Source organism: Penicillium odoratum (genome assembly GCF_028828045.1).
Source record: "Penicillium odoratum strain IBT 22623 chromosome Unknown utg000008l_segment0_segment0, whole genome shotgun sequence".
NCBI lineage: Eukaryota > Fungi > Ascomycota > Eurotiomycetes > Eurotiales > Aspergillaceae > Penicillium > Penicillium odoratum.
In genome coordinates this window covers 4,081,202-4,101,358 of record NW_026643150.1, presented here as the reverse complement: position 1 = coordinate 4,101,358, position 20,157 = coordinate 4,081,202, and the positions used below count along the sequence as shown (strand labels likewise).

Genomic DNA, 20,157 nt, shown 5'->3' with positions numbered 1-20,157 from the left:
GATTCTCTACTCACACGTCCCTAGAGGATAGAATGAGAGGGGCAATAGCCATATCCAGGGAGCTCATAGCCTAACCCTTACCCTGAACAGGTAATCTTTGAACTCGGAAGGTGTAGGCCCAGAGGAGAATACCCTTCCAAAAGGGGCCAACGAATAATTTCTTCCTTCCATATCAAGTATGTGGCAACCTATTTCGCGTTTCAATCTGGCGCGTCCATCCAATCCCATGTCCGTGCGGAGGATTTTCCAAATGATCCCTGTCACACGGCCCGCCACTGATCAGTCACGGCTCGCGACTCGCGACTGGTTTACGTTCTCTAGTTTATCCACCTCGCATGAGAACCATCAATTTCTCTCTCCATTCCCCATTCTCCATTAAGGTTGAAATGTTAGGTGGTTGGGCATTACTCACGGACGCGATCTATTGATTTTAGAATTCGATGCGTTTCCCAGGTTCGTCACTTTCTGCATCCATTAATCAATGCATGCAATATCCCGGTCCTGTGCAGGTACATGGTTGGGGTTTGGGTCTAAAAAAAGATGCTCTGTATATAAGCGCCCTTCCCCCGCGAGCGCTTAGAGACCTCCATTGCAACTTCAGAACGTCATTCATGTTATCGCTACATCTATTGATAGATTTTTTATTCTTAGAGTGCATATGCGCTCGGGTAGGGCCCGCTACAGTTGATGCTACATTAGACGTCGGATCAGCAAGAGAAACACCGACTTTCAGTGGTTGACAATGTTCCCTACGATTTGGAACTTGTAACTTGAGCGACGGCGCCTCGCTGTGTTCCAGCTTCATTGTTAGAGGATCCAGAATGCACTGGGTCAATGATGCGACCGTGGTGAACGCTGAAACAAAGGTCTGTTTCAGACATACGCTGGGTTTCAGGAACTCCCACATCAATTCCAGCGCTTAATGAGGCGGATCCACTGGTTGCGACCGACTGAAACGGCCAGCGCAATGGATTCATGGATGCCAATCCCATGAAAATGAAAACTAGTCGACTACGTGTTATGATACTGGTCCCTCGTCTCCTTGCCATATGCGATAGCAGGACTACGTTTCGAGAATGCTCTTGGCGAATTGGTCAAAACTTGATTTCAATCTTCATACAGATGGCTGATTTAAAAACCTCCCGTTCTTGACTCAATTTACACCACCGCAACGGAGTATGAGGACACAGTCAGCTCTGCGCTACCCGTGAACGGCTCAGTACCGGCCTGCACGTCAACCAGATACAGACTCGAGCTCAACCCCTCGTTGTCAATGAGGTAGGTAAAGAATGACAGCAAATCACCCGAGAAACTCGTGACAGTCGAGGTTGCAACAAAGCTGTACACAGTCGTGCTTCCATTAGGACCGGAGTACAGCTTGAACGAAACACCGTCGATGGTGACAGTCGCGATCGCAGAGCCAGTCGAGGAGATTGGGCCAGCGCCACCCAGCGCCGCAAGCCAGACCATGATCTCGTACTCGTCGGAGCCATCTGCGGTGGCAGCCAAGAACATGTCGTACGAGACATCGGCGACGATGGAGGTGGTGGAGTAGCTATCAATGAGACCAGTTAGCATCATTCTTGCAACTCTGTTTCGTTACTCTTACCTCCACTTCCAGACAGTCTCGATGCTGGTGATAGCGCTCAGCTTCTTAGCGGTGAACTGCAGCGCCGCGTTGGCATAGCTCTTCACGTCCGAGGAACCGCCGGCCCAGGTCCACGACGTGTACCAGGAGATAGTGGTACCGCTCAGCGAGTTAACTCCAACGCACTGCGATCCGCTGGTGGCGGAGCTTTCGCCCCAGAGGTCGTTGTAGACGATGTAACTGCCAGTGGTGATGGTACCCCACTGTTCACAGGTGGAGGAGGCGCGCTTCTCCAGCGACTTAGTGGGGATGGTCGCGGCATTGCTCAGGCCAGCGAGCGCAAGAGAAAGCAGCGACAATGGTGCAAGGAAAGACTTCATGGTGTAAGATGTCTGAGGAGGTTAAGGTTCGTGTCGAACAGCGACAGGATATGCTTAAATAGACTACTTCGGAGACTGGGTCTAGAAATCCGGCCGTGAATGTTCCATATAAAGCACGGAGTATTCCTGTCTCAGCTGGTCATCTACGGAGCTCCACCGGCTATTCTAATGGCGCTTCAAACTTACCCGCAGCCGGGGTCCTTGAAGATGAATATTTCCACGACTGGGCTTTCATCCGGGGTTTGGCAGAGTATTTTGAGTTCAGCATTGCAGTTTGTGGAAGATCTCCGGGCGTAAACTAAATCTGAGACGACTGTGACCCGCTAAGCGGAGTCTCATACTTATCAAGGACCGCGGTCAATCCCTTCTATGGTTAACGTCCGAGGATCCTCCGAAGCTGAAGTATGGATTTCTAGAAACTAAAAATCAGGGGTTCCGTCCTTGCGTGCCCCTTTCCACATGAAGTGACAGGTCTGGAAGAATCACGACAAGGAAATCTACAACCTTGAATTTTCGTCATGCGGCTTTGGCTTTATTTGCCCGCGGATTATGAGTCCACCAATGACGAATTTTCAAGCCACATTTTCATGAAGACTCTCCATATGCACCCCGCATTGTTCCCTCTCAATATCCTGGCTTAGCTTGTAGGTGGCTTTTGTAAAGAATTAGGCTATATACGCGTATACGCGTCCGGACACACGCCCGTTTTCGAGCGGGTGATGATCAGCAATGGATTTTATTGAGCGAACCAACATGCTGTTTCTTCACACATGTGGACAGCCACGACCAATAGTAACTTGATCATTGATAACCTGGCATGTTACAGTAATTTCAAAATTGGCAATGGTCCTTCGGCACTTGGGTGGGTGGATCCATGCGTAGCGTCGATGGGTTATCTGACCTGATCTATACATTCGACTCTTCAGTCCGCTTCCGCTTAACAACCTTCCAAGGTTGAAATATTCAGAAAAGTAATACCTAGACTCTTATTGTCGGTTTCGAATGCCTATTGAATAGGTATTTCAAGACGTACCTACACGTACCAGATAAGGTAGGGGAAAATTTGAGCGTCAACTCTGGAGTGTACAATGCGTAGTGGACTCCTAATATATGTTTCCCTCCAAATGTTACCTAGACCCATTCACATGCTCTATTCGCCTATCGCTGCTATTCCAATTGGTCCGTTCTTTGGAAGCCTTTTACGATGGGGAGAACGGCTTAGACGACGATGAGTCAAATGGTCTTTGCTTAGCTGTTACCTAGGGGAAGGGGCATCCTGATTTTTAGGATATCACTAGAAAGGGGCGGCTTCTGCATCGGTCGTTGTTTACTGTGGTCGTGACAACCGTTATTGGGATGGATTTACATCGATATTTATGGGAATTGTTGAAGCCCTGCGCCATGGAGACTTGGTCAACTTTAAATGTTGGATTGGTGGACTTCGAAGCAAAGCGATGGAGCAGTTCCGTGATAATCATTGAAAATCCTCAACTTGATAAAGCAATTAGCTAAAGCCGGTGCATTCTATACTCCGTGCTATGTTCTTGATCCATGTCCTCAAGTGCTGGCGGCTCTGTATATGACCAACAAGCGTAGACATGATTCGGATTGGGGCGATCCGATATGGCGTGTGGATCGACTCGGGGTCCGCGGATCATGTAAAAGTTATCATCTACTATATTTGAGTATAAAAGAATTAATTATTTGATTTAAGAATCAATCATTCCATCAAATCAAATACTCATATAAATATTCTGTTTCGATTCCATTGCATCGATTTTCCCTTGTTTATTGTGTTGCGGGCTCCACAGTGGAACTCCGGGGTTCGCCAGGGGCTGATAAGTTCTTAAATTTTCGGCTTTTCAACTTCTTCCTCTAACCCCCCCCCCCCCAACAACCCTCCCAATGGCTTCCAAATCCTCCAGCAAGAAGTCTAACAGCTCCGGCTGCGGCTGCCGCTGCTTTTCCGTCCGGAACTTGAGCTTCCTCGCCATCTTCCTGGCCCTTTTCACCGCCGTCTACAGCTACCTCGACGCGCGCCTGGAGCAGTTCTACATCTTCGACCCTGAGCACCTGCACGATCTCTCGCAGCGCGCCATCAAGGCCCATGGCGAAGACACCCGTTCCATCGTCAACTTCATCGTCGCCGAGCTGGAGGAGAAGGTTGGACCTAAGTACCTGAGCACCGAGGAGGAGTGGGTGTTCAACAATGCCGGTGGTGCCATGGGCGCTATGTACATCATCCACGCCAGTACGTGATTCCCTAAATGCGCTACGCTTCAGCCTTCTCCATTCAATTGACCTAACTGACCATTCTCAGGTATCACCGAGTACCTGATCATCTTCGGCACTGCCATCGGTACCGAGGGCCACACTGGTCGCCACACCGCGGACGACTACTTCAACATCCTCTCCGGTACTCAATTGGCCTACGTTCCTGGCGCCTTCGAGCCGGAGACCTACCCCGCCGGTACCGTGCACCACCTGAAGCGCGGTGAGGTCAAGCAGTACAAGATGGACTCTTCCTGCTTCGCGCTCGAGTACGCTCGTGGCTGGATCCCTCCCATGCTGTTCTTCGGCTACGCCGATACCTTCTCCAGCACCCTTGACTTCCCCACTCTGTGGGCTACGTCTCGCATCACTGGTCGGGAGATGATTGCCAACCTGCTGCGCTGGAAGATGTAAGCATAACGAGTTCGAATCGTGAACTGATGTTTTGATAATCATGGTTTGTACATTACAACATGGGTCTGGGACTGGGGTTCGAGTCTGTATCTTGGAATTGCTTCAGATAAGACTGGAAATAGATAAAAGCATATTCTAATTAATGCTTGACATGAGAAAATAATATTTCTCAACCAAGACATTACTCATTCTTAGCCTCAAATAAGCCTCACTAAACGCAACGACCCTAGCCTCATCACCCGATCCATGGATACATTCTATCAAGTAGACTTGTGCCTCCGGGCAACAAGAGACCGCAATAAAATCGGAGTCTGGGATTCAGTACCAAAATATTTGAAACTTTAACACCGAATCTCCCTCCACCCCATTATACATGGTCACTCCTTCCCTCTTTACGTTTTGTTTTGCTTCGTTTCCAACCGCCAATATGTCTTCCTCTGTCCCCTTTTTCTCATTCAACACATGGCTGTGGCTTAGAACAACTCATGCATTTTTGTTGTGTCCCGTCCGGATTGTTTTCTATATCATGGATGACCATGGCCGTGACCTATCCAATGTGTCCACTGAACAATCTATGGCCCCGTCATTCCCGGCATCAACAATCCAACCACCAAACCGCGAAAATCCCCGGAGATGTGAGTGGGCCGGATGCACGACACAAGCCTCGTTTACTAGTACCTCAAACTTCTTGAGACATTTGCAGGAATGATACATTGAGCCCAATTCTTGGCGATGCCATTAAAGTGAATGTTTCGGGACATTCAATCGAAAATCTAGCCTCAAGAATCACCTACGGCGGCTACATCACGACGGCCAGCCCGTTATGCGGTACTAGAGGTTTCTCGCCGCGCAAAAAGCGCGGCGCCTACTTTGGTATTATACCACACCTCCTGCTATATTTCCTAATCAGTCTCCGACTCGGTATCCTACCCAGTATTCTTTCTTCTTTCGTACCAGATTAGTCAAATGATCAAAGGGCTCTCCAAATTCATACATAGTGGAATAGAAAAGAAAGAATGAAAAAGAGAAGAGAAAACAAGTGAAGTGGAGGGAGAAGGTGAAGAAAAGAAAAGTCTGGTGGACGTTTCGAACGTACGTCCAAAAAGTCTGCGGTGTGCCCAAGTAGTAGAGGGGTAGACTGATGGTTCTTTTTGTTATTCCTATTATTTCAGTTTTTCTTTTTGTTTTATTGCTACTACTTTGAATGGATATTGATTTGGTGTCTTTGCTTTGTTTTGGCTTATGGTCCTTATAAAAAGACCGAGGATTGCTGAGACTCTGGGAGATAGGATGCTCGGATGATCAATATGGAAATGAATAGTCAGTATTAGCTAAATAGATAAGAACAAATCTTATCAAAGAATCCAAGGGTATAATACAGCGTCCGCGAAATGCAAATCTCCTTAAAAGTCATCCACTGTAGTTCCCAAGTTGCGCTCCCGCGCTAACCGCACCAGATCACCACCTGTGACGAGATCCATTAATCCTAGTCCAACACTCTTGAAGATAACATTGCCCTTCTCTACCCATTCAACCAGACCCTTCTCCTCGCTTTCGCCGTCATCATTAAGTGAGGCATGACGCACCATCAATAGCTCGCCCAACTCAACAAGTTGCTTCGGCTTGATGCCAGCTTGAACGATCTCACCAGCCTCCTTCATGGCAGCATCAAGACTGTCGACGATGATAACACCGCTCCGGCGAGTGTGCTTGTGATAATGCCGATGAGCGGGTGTCACATTGACTTCATCTCGGAGGATATCGGGGTGTAACTCTGCCATGTGCGCCTTATATGACCCAACAGCCATGATCAACCGACCCTTCTGACGACCTTCACGCGACGTGAGGAACTCAGCCGGGAACAGCGGAGTTGTAGAAGGCGTACAGCAGAAGATTGCATCCGCTTTACGAACATGTTCTTTCAAAATCCGGTGATACTCGCCAAATTCACTGCTCATGGCGGAGAATTTAACATCGCGCCGCCAATCTGAATTCTCAGGCAAGTAGATATCCTGAAGAAGTTTGGCAGCACGTTCAAATGATCGGTTTACGATATATACGCGCCGGATCTCGTCGCCCCGAAGGGTCAACGCGAGCCGAATGTGCCAGTAGGCCTGAGTACCCGCTCCAAAGACCAGAAGGGTGCGTACCTTCTTGCGCTTGTTGAAGATCATCAACGAAGCCAGCGCAGTGCGGAAGGCTGTGAGTTCATGTGCGTTGATTAGGGCAAACGGGAGACTTTCACCATCAAGGAGGGTCAGACTGCCCCGCGGCGAGGTGTCGCGAGTCCCCGCTCCGGGCCAAGCGCCAAGAGTGTTGGAGATGACGGGCTGCTGATTCACACAGCCCGAGAGAAGAGTCGAACTATCAGTGCTATCACCGCCCCCACTGTCTCTGGTGGCCGTAGGGCTCACAGAACCACCGTCTTGGGAAGAGCCGACCGAAAGGTCGCTCATCTCCGAGGAAAGAGAAGAGACCGAGACCACCGAGTTCCGTGTGGAAGGTCTTCGCCGAGAGTTTGAACCGGAGTCACTCTCGTTATCATCAAAGCCACTGCGTTCCACTGCACAGCCCGCCTTGGCTCCGTCCTGGAGAGAGATCATCTTGATTCCTAGAGTCTGGCCAGTAGTGGCGGGCATGAACAATGTGGTACAGCCATTCTGGCGTGTGATTGCCGTCCGCTGAGGCTGGTATGTCGCCGAGCAGCCTTTATCCTGAGATCCAGTAGAGTATTCCCTCAGCGCTTCGGAAAGATTGCTTTGGAGGTTGCGAATCTCATCACGGGTGAGAGAGTGCAAGAGCTCGCGGAGGTTCGATCGAGAGAGAATGGTAAGGGGCATATGGGCGAGATATCGAATAAGAATCAGCGAGGGTTAATATTGGGTTGAGAAAAGCGAAGAGAGAGGAGGAAGAATCATAAATTTGGTGGACTGTTATCTCCGTTAACAAAGCCGCCACCCGGCCGCGCGCACTTGCCAAGATAAGTGAAACATACTGGGTAGTCTAGTCCACTGATTTTTTTTTTTTTGGTCAAAAAGTCTGGTGCCTGTTCACGCCAAGGGATGTCGGGCGCAAGCGTGGAAATTCTCCAATTTAAACAGGCCCAACGGACCGACTAGAACAAATGGAACTGTTCGACGATGACGACAGCCGCGTTTTTAGAGCGGGGAGCGGGGATGATCAGCGCAGACGGGGTGCAATAGGAATCGCAATCCAACCCACAAGAGCTGAAGTGTGTCGAGTGACTGTAGAAGGTCTGTGCCAGAGTAGAAAAGAAAGATAACGAAAGTATTGACTTGGAAAGATGCTGCATGCAGTCTACTAGAAGCGGAATATTGTGTACGCCGATCATTATGGCCTGAGGCATAAATGTATTCAGCCCTATCGCCGCATATAGAACTTCTTTGAACTAATTCAATGTTGCCTATTGATTGATTAAAAGTCCATACGTAAGAAAGAAAATTTGATTGAAGAATAACAATTTAGAAAAAATTGAAAAATTAAAAATTTAAAAAAAGCACATTCAAGGCTAATGGTGCCATTGCGTCCTGTAATCAACACTTCAATTTACTGGGAAAATTTATCCTGGATCAGGTAATTTTTACTTGGATCATTTAACATAAATTGAGAAAATTTACTACGTCTGTCAGTATGGCGGAGTGGTTAACGCGCTAGACTTGAATTACTTAATTCGATATCTAGTTCCTTTGGGAGCCTAGGTTCGAACCCTAGTGCTGACGATTTTTTTCTGTGTTTTTTAAAACACCTCTGAGATGGCTGCACTTGATTAAGTGTACTGCATTGAGATAGATATTATAAATGATGGCGGTGCACACTCGGCACCTGTACCTATGCGATATATAAAATAATCCATCAAGCTGGGAATACACTAACAACAAGGCGGTACCCTTGTCATTGCCCCCTCTTTACTCCAACTTCCACCCTTTCTGAACTTTCATCTCCTCATACCAGTCCTTCAAGTATTTCAAAGCATGATGGGGTCCATACAACTCTTCTCCCATTGAGGAACTAATTGAGGGACTGGTCAGCGGTATCTTGCAAGCATGTCTGCCGCAGAGCCTCGATATCACTACCACGATCATACGTAGGAGACTCAACCTGAGCTCGCAGCTCCTCGGTCGCTCTGCGCAACACCGAGGTTACTTTCCAGAACAAGATAATACCCTTTGTGGGCTCCATTCATTATGACGAGCTTGCAACGAACTCTGACGAGACCTTCTCAGCCGGTCGTGCCAGGGAGTTCCCAAGACCGCGTCCACCCCGGGTACTTCACCCAAGGAGATCACATGGATCAACAAAAATATGATCACATTTGGACGGCAAAATGCTTGTAGACGGACTCTCTGTCGATCGAGAGTAACGGTAAAGGGCTTTGCGAGATCGCTCTACGGGCTTCCTTCCTTTAAGACCCCAGGGCTTGCACAATGAACTGCCCACGAGCTGAAAGGCTATACATTGTTCGGTGAGCATTGTCGCCTCGGAAGAGTCCTGACCCGCCAGTGTCAGCGAAACTTTCATTCGCTTCTATGCGTTCTGAATAATCCGGCTCAATGCTTCAGTGGGAGTGGACTATAGTGACAATCTGGATCGTCACCAGCTTGCGAAGCTGGGACCCCTCCGATCCCGACCTGGTACAGTTGATACCATCCGCCAATAGGCTTGAAGGCGGAATAGAAGAGATAGGTGAGTCACTAAAGCCGGTAGTGGCTTGCTATGTATCGTCCTTTTGGCCGGTCAATGCTTGCACGATAACCAGTGTTCGGCCTATGAGATGGGTGCGACAACAAATTGTTGCTGGTCTAACAGACTAAAGTATACTACCCTGTGGGATGGATACATTGTTCAGATCATGAAAGCTATCACTAATGATAGTACCAGGGCAGCTGCGGCGAGGAGATAGTATCCTATGAACATAGTGAACATCGTCTCCGAGATAAAGAATTTGATACCATGCTGACTCTGGAGATGTGTGCCGTTCCGTTCAAGGCGCAGTCGATCCTCATCGATCTTTCCCATCCAGCAACGTCGTGCTTAGGGACCCGCACCGTGTCCGTCATTGTGGACAAATCAGTGAAGACACTCGTGTTACCGTCAAACTGGTGCTGATTGATGTTTGCGAAGACTGTGCGGTTCCTGTACAGCAGCTTCACACCATCATCAAAGACCAATGTGACATTGACGAACATACTGCCGGAGTCGATGCCACCCGCATCTGTCAAGTGACCAAATTTTGAGGCGTGCCCAATGAGGTGATGATCATGGAAGATGGGTAGAAACAAAACCACATCGCTGAGATGGCTGATGGCATCCTCTGCCTGAAAAGTGTCATTGATGACGAACACATCTCTTTACTCAATTTTGTCTATCCAGATCTTGAGAAAATGGGTAATGAAACTTCCACACTGGCCAACGAACATCTTCCCATCAGCATTAGTGATGATGTTACATTCGTCTTGGTATTCTCGAATTGGTGGCTCAGCGGGACTCGCTCAGATTGCGACGGCCCTTGGGGAGGGTGTATTCGTCACGGTGGAGCAGACGAGGAATGCAGACCTCGCGACTAGAGAGCCGGAATAGGCCTACACTAGCTCTAGCTACTTTTCAAGAGGCTTTTTTGTGTTGGTCATAGCTGGATAGAAAACGACAGACAACGTATCCATGTTTATGAAGGCATCTGTTTGAGGTCTAAGTACTTTTATTAACTGGGAAGAAACTCCGATTGGGCCATTGGTCGTGTTTTGTCTTTTGAGCGTATTCGACTTCCATCTTCGAATGATTGAACGTACGTTACAGTACTGTAAATTTGTGTAGATGTATGCCTAGGGTTGGGCAACGATCTGCCTAATCCGCCCCCAGATTGTCTTCTACCCCTCTTTGATCTCCCAGCGTAAATATCCCAGAGGATTTATTTTCCCTCATTTCAAAGTTTATGTTGAATTTCCTCAGCTCTGAGTCTATCTGAAACCACTATGAATTCGCCGACTCATATTATAGATCCAGACGGTGAAGTACTTCTAATATTGCGCAATGCAGACTGCCCTTTTGCACAACCGCATGAGAATACGATTACTGCCAGTGCTACCGATGTCCATCCGGAGATGCGAGATGATATTCAAAGTCCTGCAGAATTGACGCAAGCTTCAGAATGCTATTTTGAAAACGGACTGACTTCCAAGCAAAAGAGAAAGGAAAGAAAGAAGAAGAAGATGATAAAGACGATACGATCTGGCGTCAAAGAACCTGAGCCTGCCGTCGAAGAGCCTGCCGTCGAAGAGCCTGCCGTCGAAGAACCTACTGCCGAAGAGCCTACTGCCGAAGAGCCTGCCGTTGAAGAGCCTACTGCCGAAGAGCCTGCCGTCGAAGAGTCTGCCGCCGAAGAGCCTACCGTTGAAGAGCCTGCTGCCGAAGAGCCTACCGTTGAAGAGCCTGCTGCCGAAGAGCCTGATGCTGAAGAGCCCGCTGTCAAAGATAATTCTCCCGACTTTTTGGACAGCAGTTGTTTTCGGATTCAAGTCTCTGCAAAGCATATGATGTTTGCCTCCCCGGTTTTTAAAAATATATTGACCGGTGGTTGGAAAGAAAGCATTGATTACATGAAAGAAGGCTCGGTTGAGGTCACTGCAGAAAGCTGGAATCTTGAAGCACTCTTGATTGTACTGCGTGCTATTCATGGTCAACACTACGATATCCCGGAAAAGCTTACCCTTGAGATGCTCGCCCAAGTCGCTGCTATCGCAGACTACTATAAATGTAAGGAGCGTTTGCATATACTCAAGGGTATATGGATCAATAATATGAAAGAGAGTGTCCCCACAACATTTTCTCGGGAGTTGATATTATGGCTATGGATCGCATGGTTTTTCTAGCTTCCTTCCCAATTCAAAGAAGCAACTTCGATTGCGATGTCACAGAGTGATGGTTGGATTGATAGTTGGGGACTCCCTGTGTCCTACCGCGTTATAGGCAAGGATGAACTATCTTTCCCAAGTGCTTTAGAACTAATTGAATGCAGGTTCAATGAATATCCGTAGGCAGGAGGCCTTGGACAGCTTAGTTACCCTTCTTCATGAAACCCGCGATGCCTTCATACACGGCAGTCGGGGATGTTGTTACGAGTGCCGCTCAATTATGTACGGGGCTTTAACGATGCAGATGCAGTCAAATAATCTGCTTTCACCAAAGCCAGAGACTCCCTTTCCGAATTTGAGCTATCATTCTCTCGTACGGAGGGTACTGGCGTTCACATCACCTCAATGGTGTGTTTCATCCAGAGGTTATGCGAGATATCAATCCGATCACGATTGCCCCGACGCTTGCTTTGAATTCGTTTTCACGATGCTGAAGGACTCTCTTGAGGGTTTGGAACTAAGAAATTTCGCTTGATCATGATTATCCGATTTTCTATGATACATAAAATCAAAGTACGAGGAAGTAGGCTTGGTAATTCTATCTTAATGAAATGATGAAATTATTTGGTAAAGCCAGGGATGATAATTTTTTTTTTTTTTTTTTTTGATTTTAGATATTGATGCTTGTGTGGCTTGTTTGCAGGTCAGTAGTTCTAGACGGTCAATAGTAATTGTTAGTGATATGGAGGAACAGAAAGCTATTGATGTTCTACGGTGAGCGTGAGCACTAGGGTTCGGACCACAAGTGGGTCGAACACCAAAGCTGAGAATCCGAGATGCATGAGATGGTATATCAGGTGATCCTATCTGATGTGATATCTCCGGGGCTGCAGACTTAGTGTTGGACACATCACCTAAATGCAAGTCCTGCATTGTGTGCCCCGCAGTCGAATTTGCTTTGTAACGCTTGAACACCGGATTAGACGCCCCCTGGCTTCCAAAAACTAAAACCAAGTTTAAATTTGAGAATGACAATCCGGAGAGGAGATCTAGTAGTTGAATTATCGGGAATATAGTCTCAAATCTATATTTCTGTTCGAAAAAAAGCTGGGCATTGGGCGGCGACTCCGAGTCAGTTCAGCCCCGAAGCAAATCATGCATCGGGGGATCTCGCTTCGGAATATCTCGCCCGAGACCTGGAATCTCACTCCATTTTGAGAAAATAAAACAAGATCTCAACAAAAAGCAATTGTTTAATAATCAATAATCATATGGATATTTGGCCGAGGATTAACCAATCAGAAAGCGCATCACTTTCTGTTGACAAATCAGTTATTCTCGATAAGGAAATCGCCTTTGTATACCACAAACCCTTCTACAATCCACGAATAAGATACGTATGAATTAAACGCAGATTCGCACTTTATCTATTTATCCATGGATGATTGCTTTTTGAATGGTGGTTCGGTGTATCGGCTAATCAATCCTGGGAAACCGTGGAGCATGCATGCTTATGCAGGTGGCGTCGGCGCGTCGCTGTCGTGGTTGACTAGCCACCATGCATTCGTATTGTGCAACGGTAGTCCAAGCGTGTGTGACCTCAAGCAAGGTTAAAGTATTGCGGAGAAGATGGATTATCTTTAAAACCCACCTTTTCCACATTTCTTAAATCGAACCCTGATCCCTGGAGCTGGATATCGCCATCAATCTGAACTTCCTACCAAGCTAAGCTGACTCGGCACCCATGTCAGGCAATGAAAGTCTAAAAGAGATGAATACTGCTTCTAGCAGCTTTTCAATGAGCATGCCATCCCCAGATCTCGAAGGGGGAGAGCAGAAGGATGTCTCAACCCAATCTGAATGGAAGTGGGAGGACGATCCTGAGAACCCGTACAACTGGCCAGCAAATTTGAAATTTCGACAAGCCTTGATGATATCATCTGCAGCATTTACAACGTGAGCCTCATGGGAAATCAACAAGATTGTCGGACTAAAGTCATCCAGGTCTCTTGGAACATCCATCTTGACACCGGCGCACTCACAATTCATGGAGCAATTTAATGTCGGGAGTACACTTGCCATCCTGCCATTATCGCTTTATGTATTTGCCCTGGCATTGGGACCAGTGGTTGGAGGACCGCTTTCAGAAACCATCGGTCGATACCCGGTATACGTCGGCGCGATGGTATTTGGCAGCCTATTCACTCTAGGCGTTGGGTTCAGCAACAATATCGCGGCTGTTTGCATAACACGGTTCTTTGCGGGACTTTGCTTCGGCCCCATATTAGCAATCGCTGCGGGGACTATAAACGAAACATGGAGACCTGCTGAGCGGGCAGTTCCATCGATAACCTTTGTGTTGACACCGTTTTTGGGTCCGGGCATAGCGTTCGTCTTTCGAAACCAATCACTTGAATAGACTTGCTGACTTTCACAGGCCCGTTATTGGTAGCTTTGTTGTAACCCGGAAGGGTTGGCGCTGGACGCAATGGACTTTATTGTTTTTCGCAATCTTCACTATGATCACGACGATATTTGCTCAAGAGACATTCCATCCAATTCTCAAACGGCAGCGCGCCAAACGACTCGGTCTACCCCTACCCCCATCAATACCACTGTCATCAAGAATTCAGTTGTTTGTTACGATCGCTCTCATTCGACCAATTCAAATGCTCTTCACCGAGCCAATCGTGGCCTTCATTTCATTATATGTGGCATGTGAATTTGCCACGCTTTTCTCCTTCTTCGCTGCAGTTCCTCTGGTGTTCCAGGGCGTCTACAGATTCGACCTTGAAAAGTCAGGTCTGGTATTCCTAGCCATCGTGGTTGGGTGTTTCTTAGGCGCTCTTACGGTTTTGCTGTGTGACATATTTTTCTACCGTCCAAAGTCAGCAAATTACCCTCAACATCAAGCGCCCCCGGAGTTGCGGCTATACCCAGCTATGATCGGGAGTTTTGGATTGCCTATTGGTCTGTTCTGGTACGGCTGGACGGCCAGAGTTGATATCTCGTGGGCCAGCCCGACCGTGGCAGTCATGCTTTTCGCATGGGGCAATTTGTGTGTTTTCATCGGTACAACTTTGTATATAGTTGATACTTACCGGGGGAACACGGTCGCCAGTGCTGTGAGTGCAAACAGTCTGGCTAGATATGGACTTGCGGCTGTGTTTCCACTGTTCACTATTCAAAGTAAGTACGGGATCAACTCCGAAATAAATAATTGATGACTGATTGCTCTAGTGTTTACGAAACTCGGCATTGCGTGGGCTTCCAGCTTGCTTGGGTTTATCGCCATCGCGCTTCTGCCGGTGCCTTGGGTATTCTTTATGAGCGGGCCAAAATTGAGAGCGTTAAGTAAGTTTGAAGAGCTTGAGCCTTCGGAGTAGTTACTAGTACTGTTTCAATATTGTTTTATTCTGCATAGCCGTCTCACCAGAATACATGAGGGAATATACGCTTCGGTATACATAGTCTATTATTGATATATTAATATACGTCAATACCAATCTCAATGAAGTACACATTTCGATTGAAACAAAACAAAAATACGCACAAACAAGCATAAATGAGGCTGAAAATAACATAAATTGAGTTTGCGAAATTGGTGAGGAGGGTGGGGACGGACCTTTTCTCGGCTTCTCAACAAAGTTGCCGGAATACAATTTGGATGGTTGGGAGGCTCACAATGAGTCAAGGGGATATTGATGCATAATCAAAAAATACTCATGTCTATAAAGATAAATTTACATCCTTCAAATTTCTAACAATTAAACGGCAGTTCCAAGTTCAACATGGCATCTCCTCAGATCACCCTCTACTTTGACATTGGAAGCCCATTCAGCCAGATTGGGTTCCATGTTCTTAGGGTAACGTCATCCCAGTCTCGACTAGTAGACTAATGAACTTGACTAATTGAGATATATCAGAGCTCCCCCGTCTTCTCAAAATGCCAGATCAACTATGTGCCGGTATCACTTCGGGAACTGTTCCAAAAATGCAATAACACCCCGCCAACTGCAGTGAAAAGTAAGTATGAAATGTACATTTGGTCCTCAACTATCTAACTCGGATAAAGACAAACTCCAATGGATCCAAGGCGAGCGCATATATTGGGGTCGTCGATTCGGAGTTCCAATGACCGACGCTGTGCCCAAGGGATTCCCAACCTCGACGATCGACATCCAGACTGCACTCTGCCTTGTTTCCCAGTATTCACCTGAGAAATTAGTGTCGATCATTGAGAGATTCTACAATATTTTCTGGGCGGAGGCAGATACGGGTATCACTGCACCCGAGAGGTTTTTCGCTGTTATTGAACAGGAACTAGGCGAAGAGGCTACAAAGAAAATTCAGTCCGAGGTATGCATACTAAATTCAGATTTTAATTCTCTTCTAATATTTGATAGCTGGCAACATCAGATGCGAAGGACATCTTGCTTGCAAACACACAGCGAGTCTTTGACTCCGGAGCATTTGGGTTGCCGTGGTTCCAATGTGTCGATACCGAAGGTAAGAGTCAAGGGTTTTGGGGGATTGACCACTTAGGTCGCGTGGTGGACTTTCTACAGTTGGATACTAGTCTTGATCAGTCTTTCAGAGTGTTACTGTGAAATTATAATACTGTTTCACACCATTATTGTCTTCACAAAGACCATAGAAGTGTTGAAGCATGGAGGTTAGATGCCCCACTCGGGCCAATACGTTTAATTCATTGCATATCTCGATAGACGGGTTTTCTTTCTCTCTTCTTTCCTCTTCCATCTCTCCCGGAATCCAAATCTTACTTATTTACTTTGCTTCCATCGAACATCCACAAGATAATGGCCAGAGAGATGGCACCAACAAGTTTTCTGAGTCTCCCAGGTGACATCCCCAATGAGATTTACACTTATCTCTCGGTACGCAGAGACCGAATTGATCCAATTCACCCCGGAAATCAAGAGATAGCGTTTAACATCCTCCGCACGAGTAAAACAACCCCATTTTATTATGATAGATGTTATGGTCATATTTGCTTGACATAAGTAAGTTAGCAGGCGCTCGAATTTTCTTAGTCTTTGAAAGTAAAAATATGAAAGAACTGTAACGCGTTAGCCTGATGAAGACGACATTGTTTGCCTGAGGTCTCACTATGAGCATGTTTTGACACGTGCCCAATCGTGTCACATAATGCAGTCTCTGTTTCTCCTACACGTCTACGTCTCCATTGTGTTTCGTTTTGTATTGCTGCTAACATCACCCATACATCTCACGATGGAGATGACCAACAAAGCTATTAAAGAAGTAGAAGAAAGTGCTGATCCACCCAGAGACAACCATGACAACTTCCTCCCGTTCGGTACAAAGCTGGTACTTATCACTCTCAGTCTGGCGCTGGCTGTGTTCTGCGTCGCATTAGACAACACGGTATACCGTCCTTAGCCTTCAACTCTTTCGCGGGGGTTTACTTACTCACAATGTACAGATTATCGCTGTTGCTATCCCTCGAATCACTGATCAATTCCACAACCTCAATGACGTTGGCTGGTACGCCTCAGCGTACCTTCTGACCACTTGCTGTACGTATCTGAAGCTTGTCGCATCTCATCAATTTGACATGAGTTAACCAGGTTATTAGCGTTTCAACTACTCTACGGCAAACTCTACACTCTTTTCGACATCAAATGGGTCTTTCTCATGGCCTTGTTCATCTTTGAGCTTGGCTCTTTGATATGCGGTGTTGCCCCCAGTTCGACTGTTCTGATAATTGGACGAGCCATTGCTGGGCTGGGGAGTGCTGGGATATTTTCCGGGGCCCTCATCACAATAGGTCATATTGTCGAACTCAAATACAGGCCGATCGCCTTTTCCATGGTCGGTGGGGTGTACGGCATTTCGTCTGTTGCTGGCCCATTGGTATGTTTGATGAATTACCTTTGTCCTGTGCAGAGATACACTAAAAACTTAAATGTTTTAACAGATAGGCGGTGCATTCACTGATCATGCAACATGGCGTGGGTGCTTCTATATCAACCTCCCCATTGGTGGCATTACTGCGGTCGGTATTTTATTCCTACTCAAATTACCTCCACGAGCTACGGCCCAGAAGCGTTCCTGGATGCAAACATTGAAAAGTATGGATCCCCCGGGAACCTTGATCTTTGTACCATCCATAGTCTGTCTCTTGCTTGCGCTGCAATGGGGTGGCGTGCAGTATCCCTGGTCAAATGCGCGGATAATCGTCCTCTTTGTTTTCTTTAGCATTGGAATCCTCCTATTCATCGGGGTCCAGATCGTCTCGGGTGAAAACGCAACAGGTAAGCATGACATGTGAGAATCGAAATCACCAAGCCAATTACCTATCAATCAGGATCTGGCCTACCTACCAACTACCTACCTTTTCAGCTACCTAGTTACCAAGACTGACTTTCAGGTAGTTCCTGCTAGGATTGCTAAGCAGCGCACGATCGCATTCGCCTCGCTCTTTTCTTTCTGCCTCGGCAGCTCATTCTTTATCATGGTCTACTTTTTGCCAATCTGGGTAAGCCACTGGAGACCTTATTGGCGATGTAACCCAGTTCGCTGATCATACCAAGTTCCAAGCCATTCAAGGCACCAACGCAGTAGGTGCAGGCATTCGCTGTCTTCCGATGATACTCGCGCATGTGGTAGCCATCGGTATATCGGGCGCCCTGACAGCACGTCTTGGCTACTACACACCATTCTTCATCGCGTCTGGTATCATCGTGCCAATAGGCTCTGGGCTGATGACTACTTACACCGTGAACATTTCCCAAGCCAAATGGGCAGGTTTTATGTTTCTCTACGGCTTCGGCGCTGGCTGCAGGTTCCAACAAGGTGGAATTGCCGCTCATTCCGTTCTCAGCCTTGAAGATGCAGCCATCGGCACCTCCTTCGTCATGTTCATACTGGTCCTCGGAGGAGCACTCTTCACATCGGCCGCCCAGAGTGTATTTACCACACGGTTGGTTAAAACTCTGATCGCACTGGACATGCCCGGTTTTGATCCGTCTGCGATCGTGCACGCAGGTGCGACTGGCTTACGAAAGATGGTGAAACCAGATCAATTACCCAAGGTCCTTGAGGCTTACAATGATGCTATCGTGCATGTTCTGCAGCTGGCGCTGATACTCGGCTCTATAAGCATTGTTGGTGCATTGGGTGTTGAATGGCGCAGTGTCAAAGGAAAGAAATTCGAGACTGTGGCTGCATGAGTAATCTTTCACATGGCGTTGACGGCGCTTCAGGTATGTATCTTAAAATACTCGAAGCCCAATAAAATCCACTCTTATTCCTTGCATGTACCATCTCAAAGACATTGTTAGTCCGTGCGTGATCCAGGTATCCTAAGTGAATTGACCTGAAGATGCTTTCACGGCTTCATCATATTGTACGCTTGCCAGTGTTCTCCAAAACCCGATATACAAAATACATGTAACATGTCGACGTCACTGTAGCTGGTTATGAGGTCTTCCATAATCTCAGAGCACGCAGAAGTTGCCCATTCTGTGCACCAAAGTAAGTTCAATGTTCAATTCACTTTTTGTGCAGACCAAAAATCCTCGTCAACCTTAAAATAAAGGGCGAGGCAGATCCTATTATATTTCCAGGCAAGGGAAAGGGCTCTCCAATGTATTCACTTCTGACCCATTCCCCCATGTTTTGATCAAAATAAACTTCAGTGCCAGGTGGGGAAGGTTTCAGCCATAAACCTTGTTCTAGATCAAAATACGCCTCTCCTTCTGAGTTCGAATTCATAGAGGGGTTGACGCTCTGCCTGGGTGTATGCGATTGATCACAGCCACGAAGTGGAGGTTGTCCAGATTGAATAGCTTTTCTGATAGCTTTTCTGAACTTTTGGGCTGGCCGTTTCTCGTCTTCCTTGTCTGACGGTCGTAGGTACATCTCAGTCATATCAATCTCAGCTCTGGGGGGTGAATCGACTGAGGTCATGACTCATTTGAGGCACAGGGAGTTCTAAGTTAAGTGCACCCATAATATGAGTTATTAGAACCCTCTGCTTTGCGAGACTCTGGGATTGCACTTCAAACGCGGTTTTCTGTTCTCGAATCTCATCGACGATCATGCTGATGAAAAAGTTAGTAGGCAATGCTAACCTTGCAAGGTTTCCATGAGATTGCACCTGTTTAAGAGGACCTGATATGTCCCGTCGAGTGTAGCTCGAGTTTGCAACATGCCTTCAACAATCTTATCCATGTCTTCCTTCATAAGTAGATAGGAGCTTTTTCCAGCAATCGCATTACGACGCTCCTCGGCCTTGGTCTCCTGCTCCGTGAGTTTATATCCTGGTTTAAGTCGCAGGCCTTCTTTATACTGAAAGTCCCAGTACTTGGCATCGTCTAGTAACAATCCAATCTCTGGGTTCATACTCAAATCAAGCGTGGAGAAATAGGCCTCCAGTCGCTTCTGTGCCTCCACAAGCGAGCCATGCAATCTTTCCGCTCGTATGTAGAATTTCTTGCTTTCGTCCTTTGCTTTCATTAGAATCTTGGAGCGATACAAAAGCGTTATGAAGATCGCGTAGGCAAAGGTTAGGATCCCGATAACGTTGCCGGTTGTTGAAAGGGGACTGTCTGCGCAGTCGAGAATAGGGGATGTTGACTGAGACATGGCA

At 47.1% G+C, this 20,157-nt stretch overlaps 10 protein-coding genes across 10 annotated transcripts; 6 read left to right on the top strand and 4 right to left on the bottom strand.

The window, feature by feature from the left end:
- Positions 1–1,158: 1,158 nt before the first annotated feature.
- On the bottom strand, positions 1,159–1,968 carry xgeA (putative endoglucanase; the record flags this gene model as incomplete). Its single annotated transcript, XM_057145703.1, has 2 exons — positions 1,159–1,555; positions 1,610–1,968. The coding sequence occupies 2 exons, from the start codon at positions 1,966–1,968 to the stop codon at positions 1,159–1,161; spliced, it is 756 nt and encodes a 251-aa protein (XP_056991457.1).
- Positions 1,969–3,873: 1,905 nt separating this feature from the next.
- Positions 3,874–4,653, top strand: erg2 (C-8 sterol isomerase ERG2; the record flags this gene model as incomplete). The annotated part of the gene is made up of 2 exons (XM_057145702.1): positions 3,874–4,219; positions 4,289–4,653. The coding sequence occupies 2 exons, from the start codon at positions 3,874–3,876 to the stop codon at positions 4,651–4,653; spliced, it is 711 nt and encodes a 236-aa protein (XP_056991456.1).
- A 1,403-nt stretch (positions 4,654–6,056) lies between these two features.
- N7520_011768 (putative proline utilization protein PrnX-like) lies at positions 6,057–7,493 on the bottom strand (the record flags this gene model as incomplete). The annotated part of the gene is made up of 1 exon (XM_057145701.1): positions 6,057–7,493. The coding sequence occupies one exon, from the start codon at positions 7,491–7,493 to the stop codon at positions 6,057–6,059; it is 1,437 nt and encodes a 478-aa protein (XP_056991455.1).
- Positions 7,494–9,536: 2,043 nt separating this feature from the next.
- Positions 9,537–9,860, bottom strand: N7520_011767 (uncharacterized protein; the record flags this gene model as incomplete). The annotated part of the gene is made up of 2 exons (XM_057145700.1): positions 9,537–9,578; positions 9,633–9,860. The coding sequence occupies 2 exons, from the start codon at positions 9,858–9,860 to the stop codon at positions 9,537–9,539; spliced, it is 270 nt and encodes an 89-aa protein (XP_056991454.1).
- A 108-nt stretch (positions 9,861–9,968) lies between these two features.
- On the top strand, positions 9,969–10,238 carry N7520_011766 (uncharacterized protein; the record flags this gene model as incomplete). The annotated part of the gene is made up of 1 exon (XM_057145699.1): positions 9,969–10,238. The coding sequence occupies one exon, from the start codon at positions 9,969–9,971 to the stop codon at positions 10,236–10,238; it is 270 nt and encodes an 89-aa protein (XP_056991453.1).
- A 405-nt stretch (positions 10,239–10,643) lies between these two features.
- On the top strand, positions 10,644–12,057 carry N7520_011765 (uncharacterized protein; the record flags this gene model as incomplete). The annotated part of the gene is given in 3 exon segments (XM_057145698.1): positions 10,644–11,530; positions 11,541–11,630; positions 11,706–12,057. 3 exon segments carry the CDS (start codon positions 10,644–10,646, stop codon positions 12,055–12,057), a joined length of 1,329 nt encoding a protein of 442 aa, XP_056991452.1.
- Positions 12,058–13,320: 1,263 nt separating this feature from the next.
- On the top strand, positions 13,321–14,908 carry N7520_011764 (MFS transporter; the record flags this gene model as incomplete). The annotated part of the gene is made up of 4 exons (XM_057145697.1): positions 13,321–13,478; positions 13,527–13,910; positions 13,960–14,711; positions 14,763–14,908. 4 exons carry the CDS (start codon positions 13,321–13,323, stop codon positions 14,906–14,908), a joined length of 1,440 nt encoding a protein of 479 aa, XP_056991451.1.
- Positions 14,909–15,313: 405 nt separating this feature from the next.
- On the top strand, positions 15,314–16,132 carry N7520_011763 (uncharacterized protein; the record flags this gene model as incomplete). The annotated part of the gene is made up of 4 exons (XM_057145696.1): positions 15,314–15,388; positions 15,449–15,548; positions 15,598–15,881; positions 15,929–16,132. 4 exons carry the CDS (start codon positions 15,314–15,316, stop codon positions 16,130–16,132), a joined length of 663 nt encoding a protein of 220 aa, XP_056991450.1.
- Positions 16,133–16,691: 559 nt separating this feature from the next.
- On the top strand, positions 16,692–18,736 carry N7520_011762 (MDR family MFS transporter; the record flags this gene model as incomplete). Its single annotated transcript, XM_057145695.1, has 6 exons — positions 16,692–16,928; positions 16,987–17,080; positions 17,140–17,417; positions 17,482–17,818; positions 17,939–18,042; positions 18,098–18,736. 6 exons carry the CDS (start codon positions 16,692–16,694, stop codon positions 18,734–18,736), a joined length of 1,689 nt encoding a protein of 562 aa, XP_056991449.1.
- A 707-nt stretch (positions 18,737–19,443) lies between these two features.
- N7520_011761 (uncharacterized protein) lies at positions 19,444–20,153 on the bottom strand (the record flags this gene model as incomplete). Its single annotated transcript, XM_057145694.1, has 2 exons — positions 19,444–19,609; positions 19,666–20,153. 2 exons carry the CDS (start codon positions 20,151–20,153, stop codon positions 19,444–19,446), a joined length of 654 nt encoding a protein of 217 aa, XP_056991448.1.
- Positions 20,154–20,157: the final 4 nt, after the last annotated feature.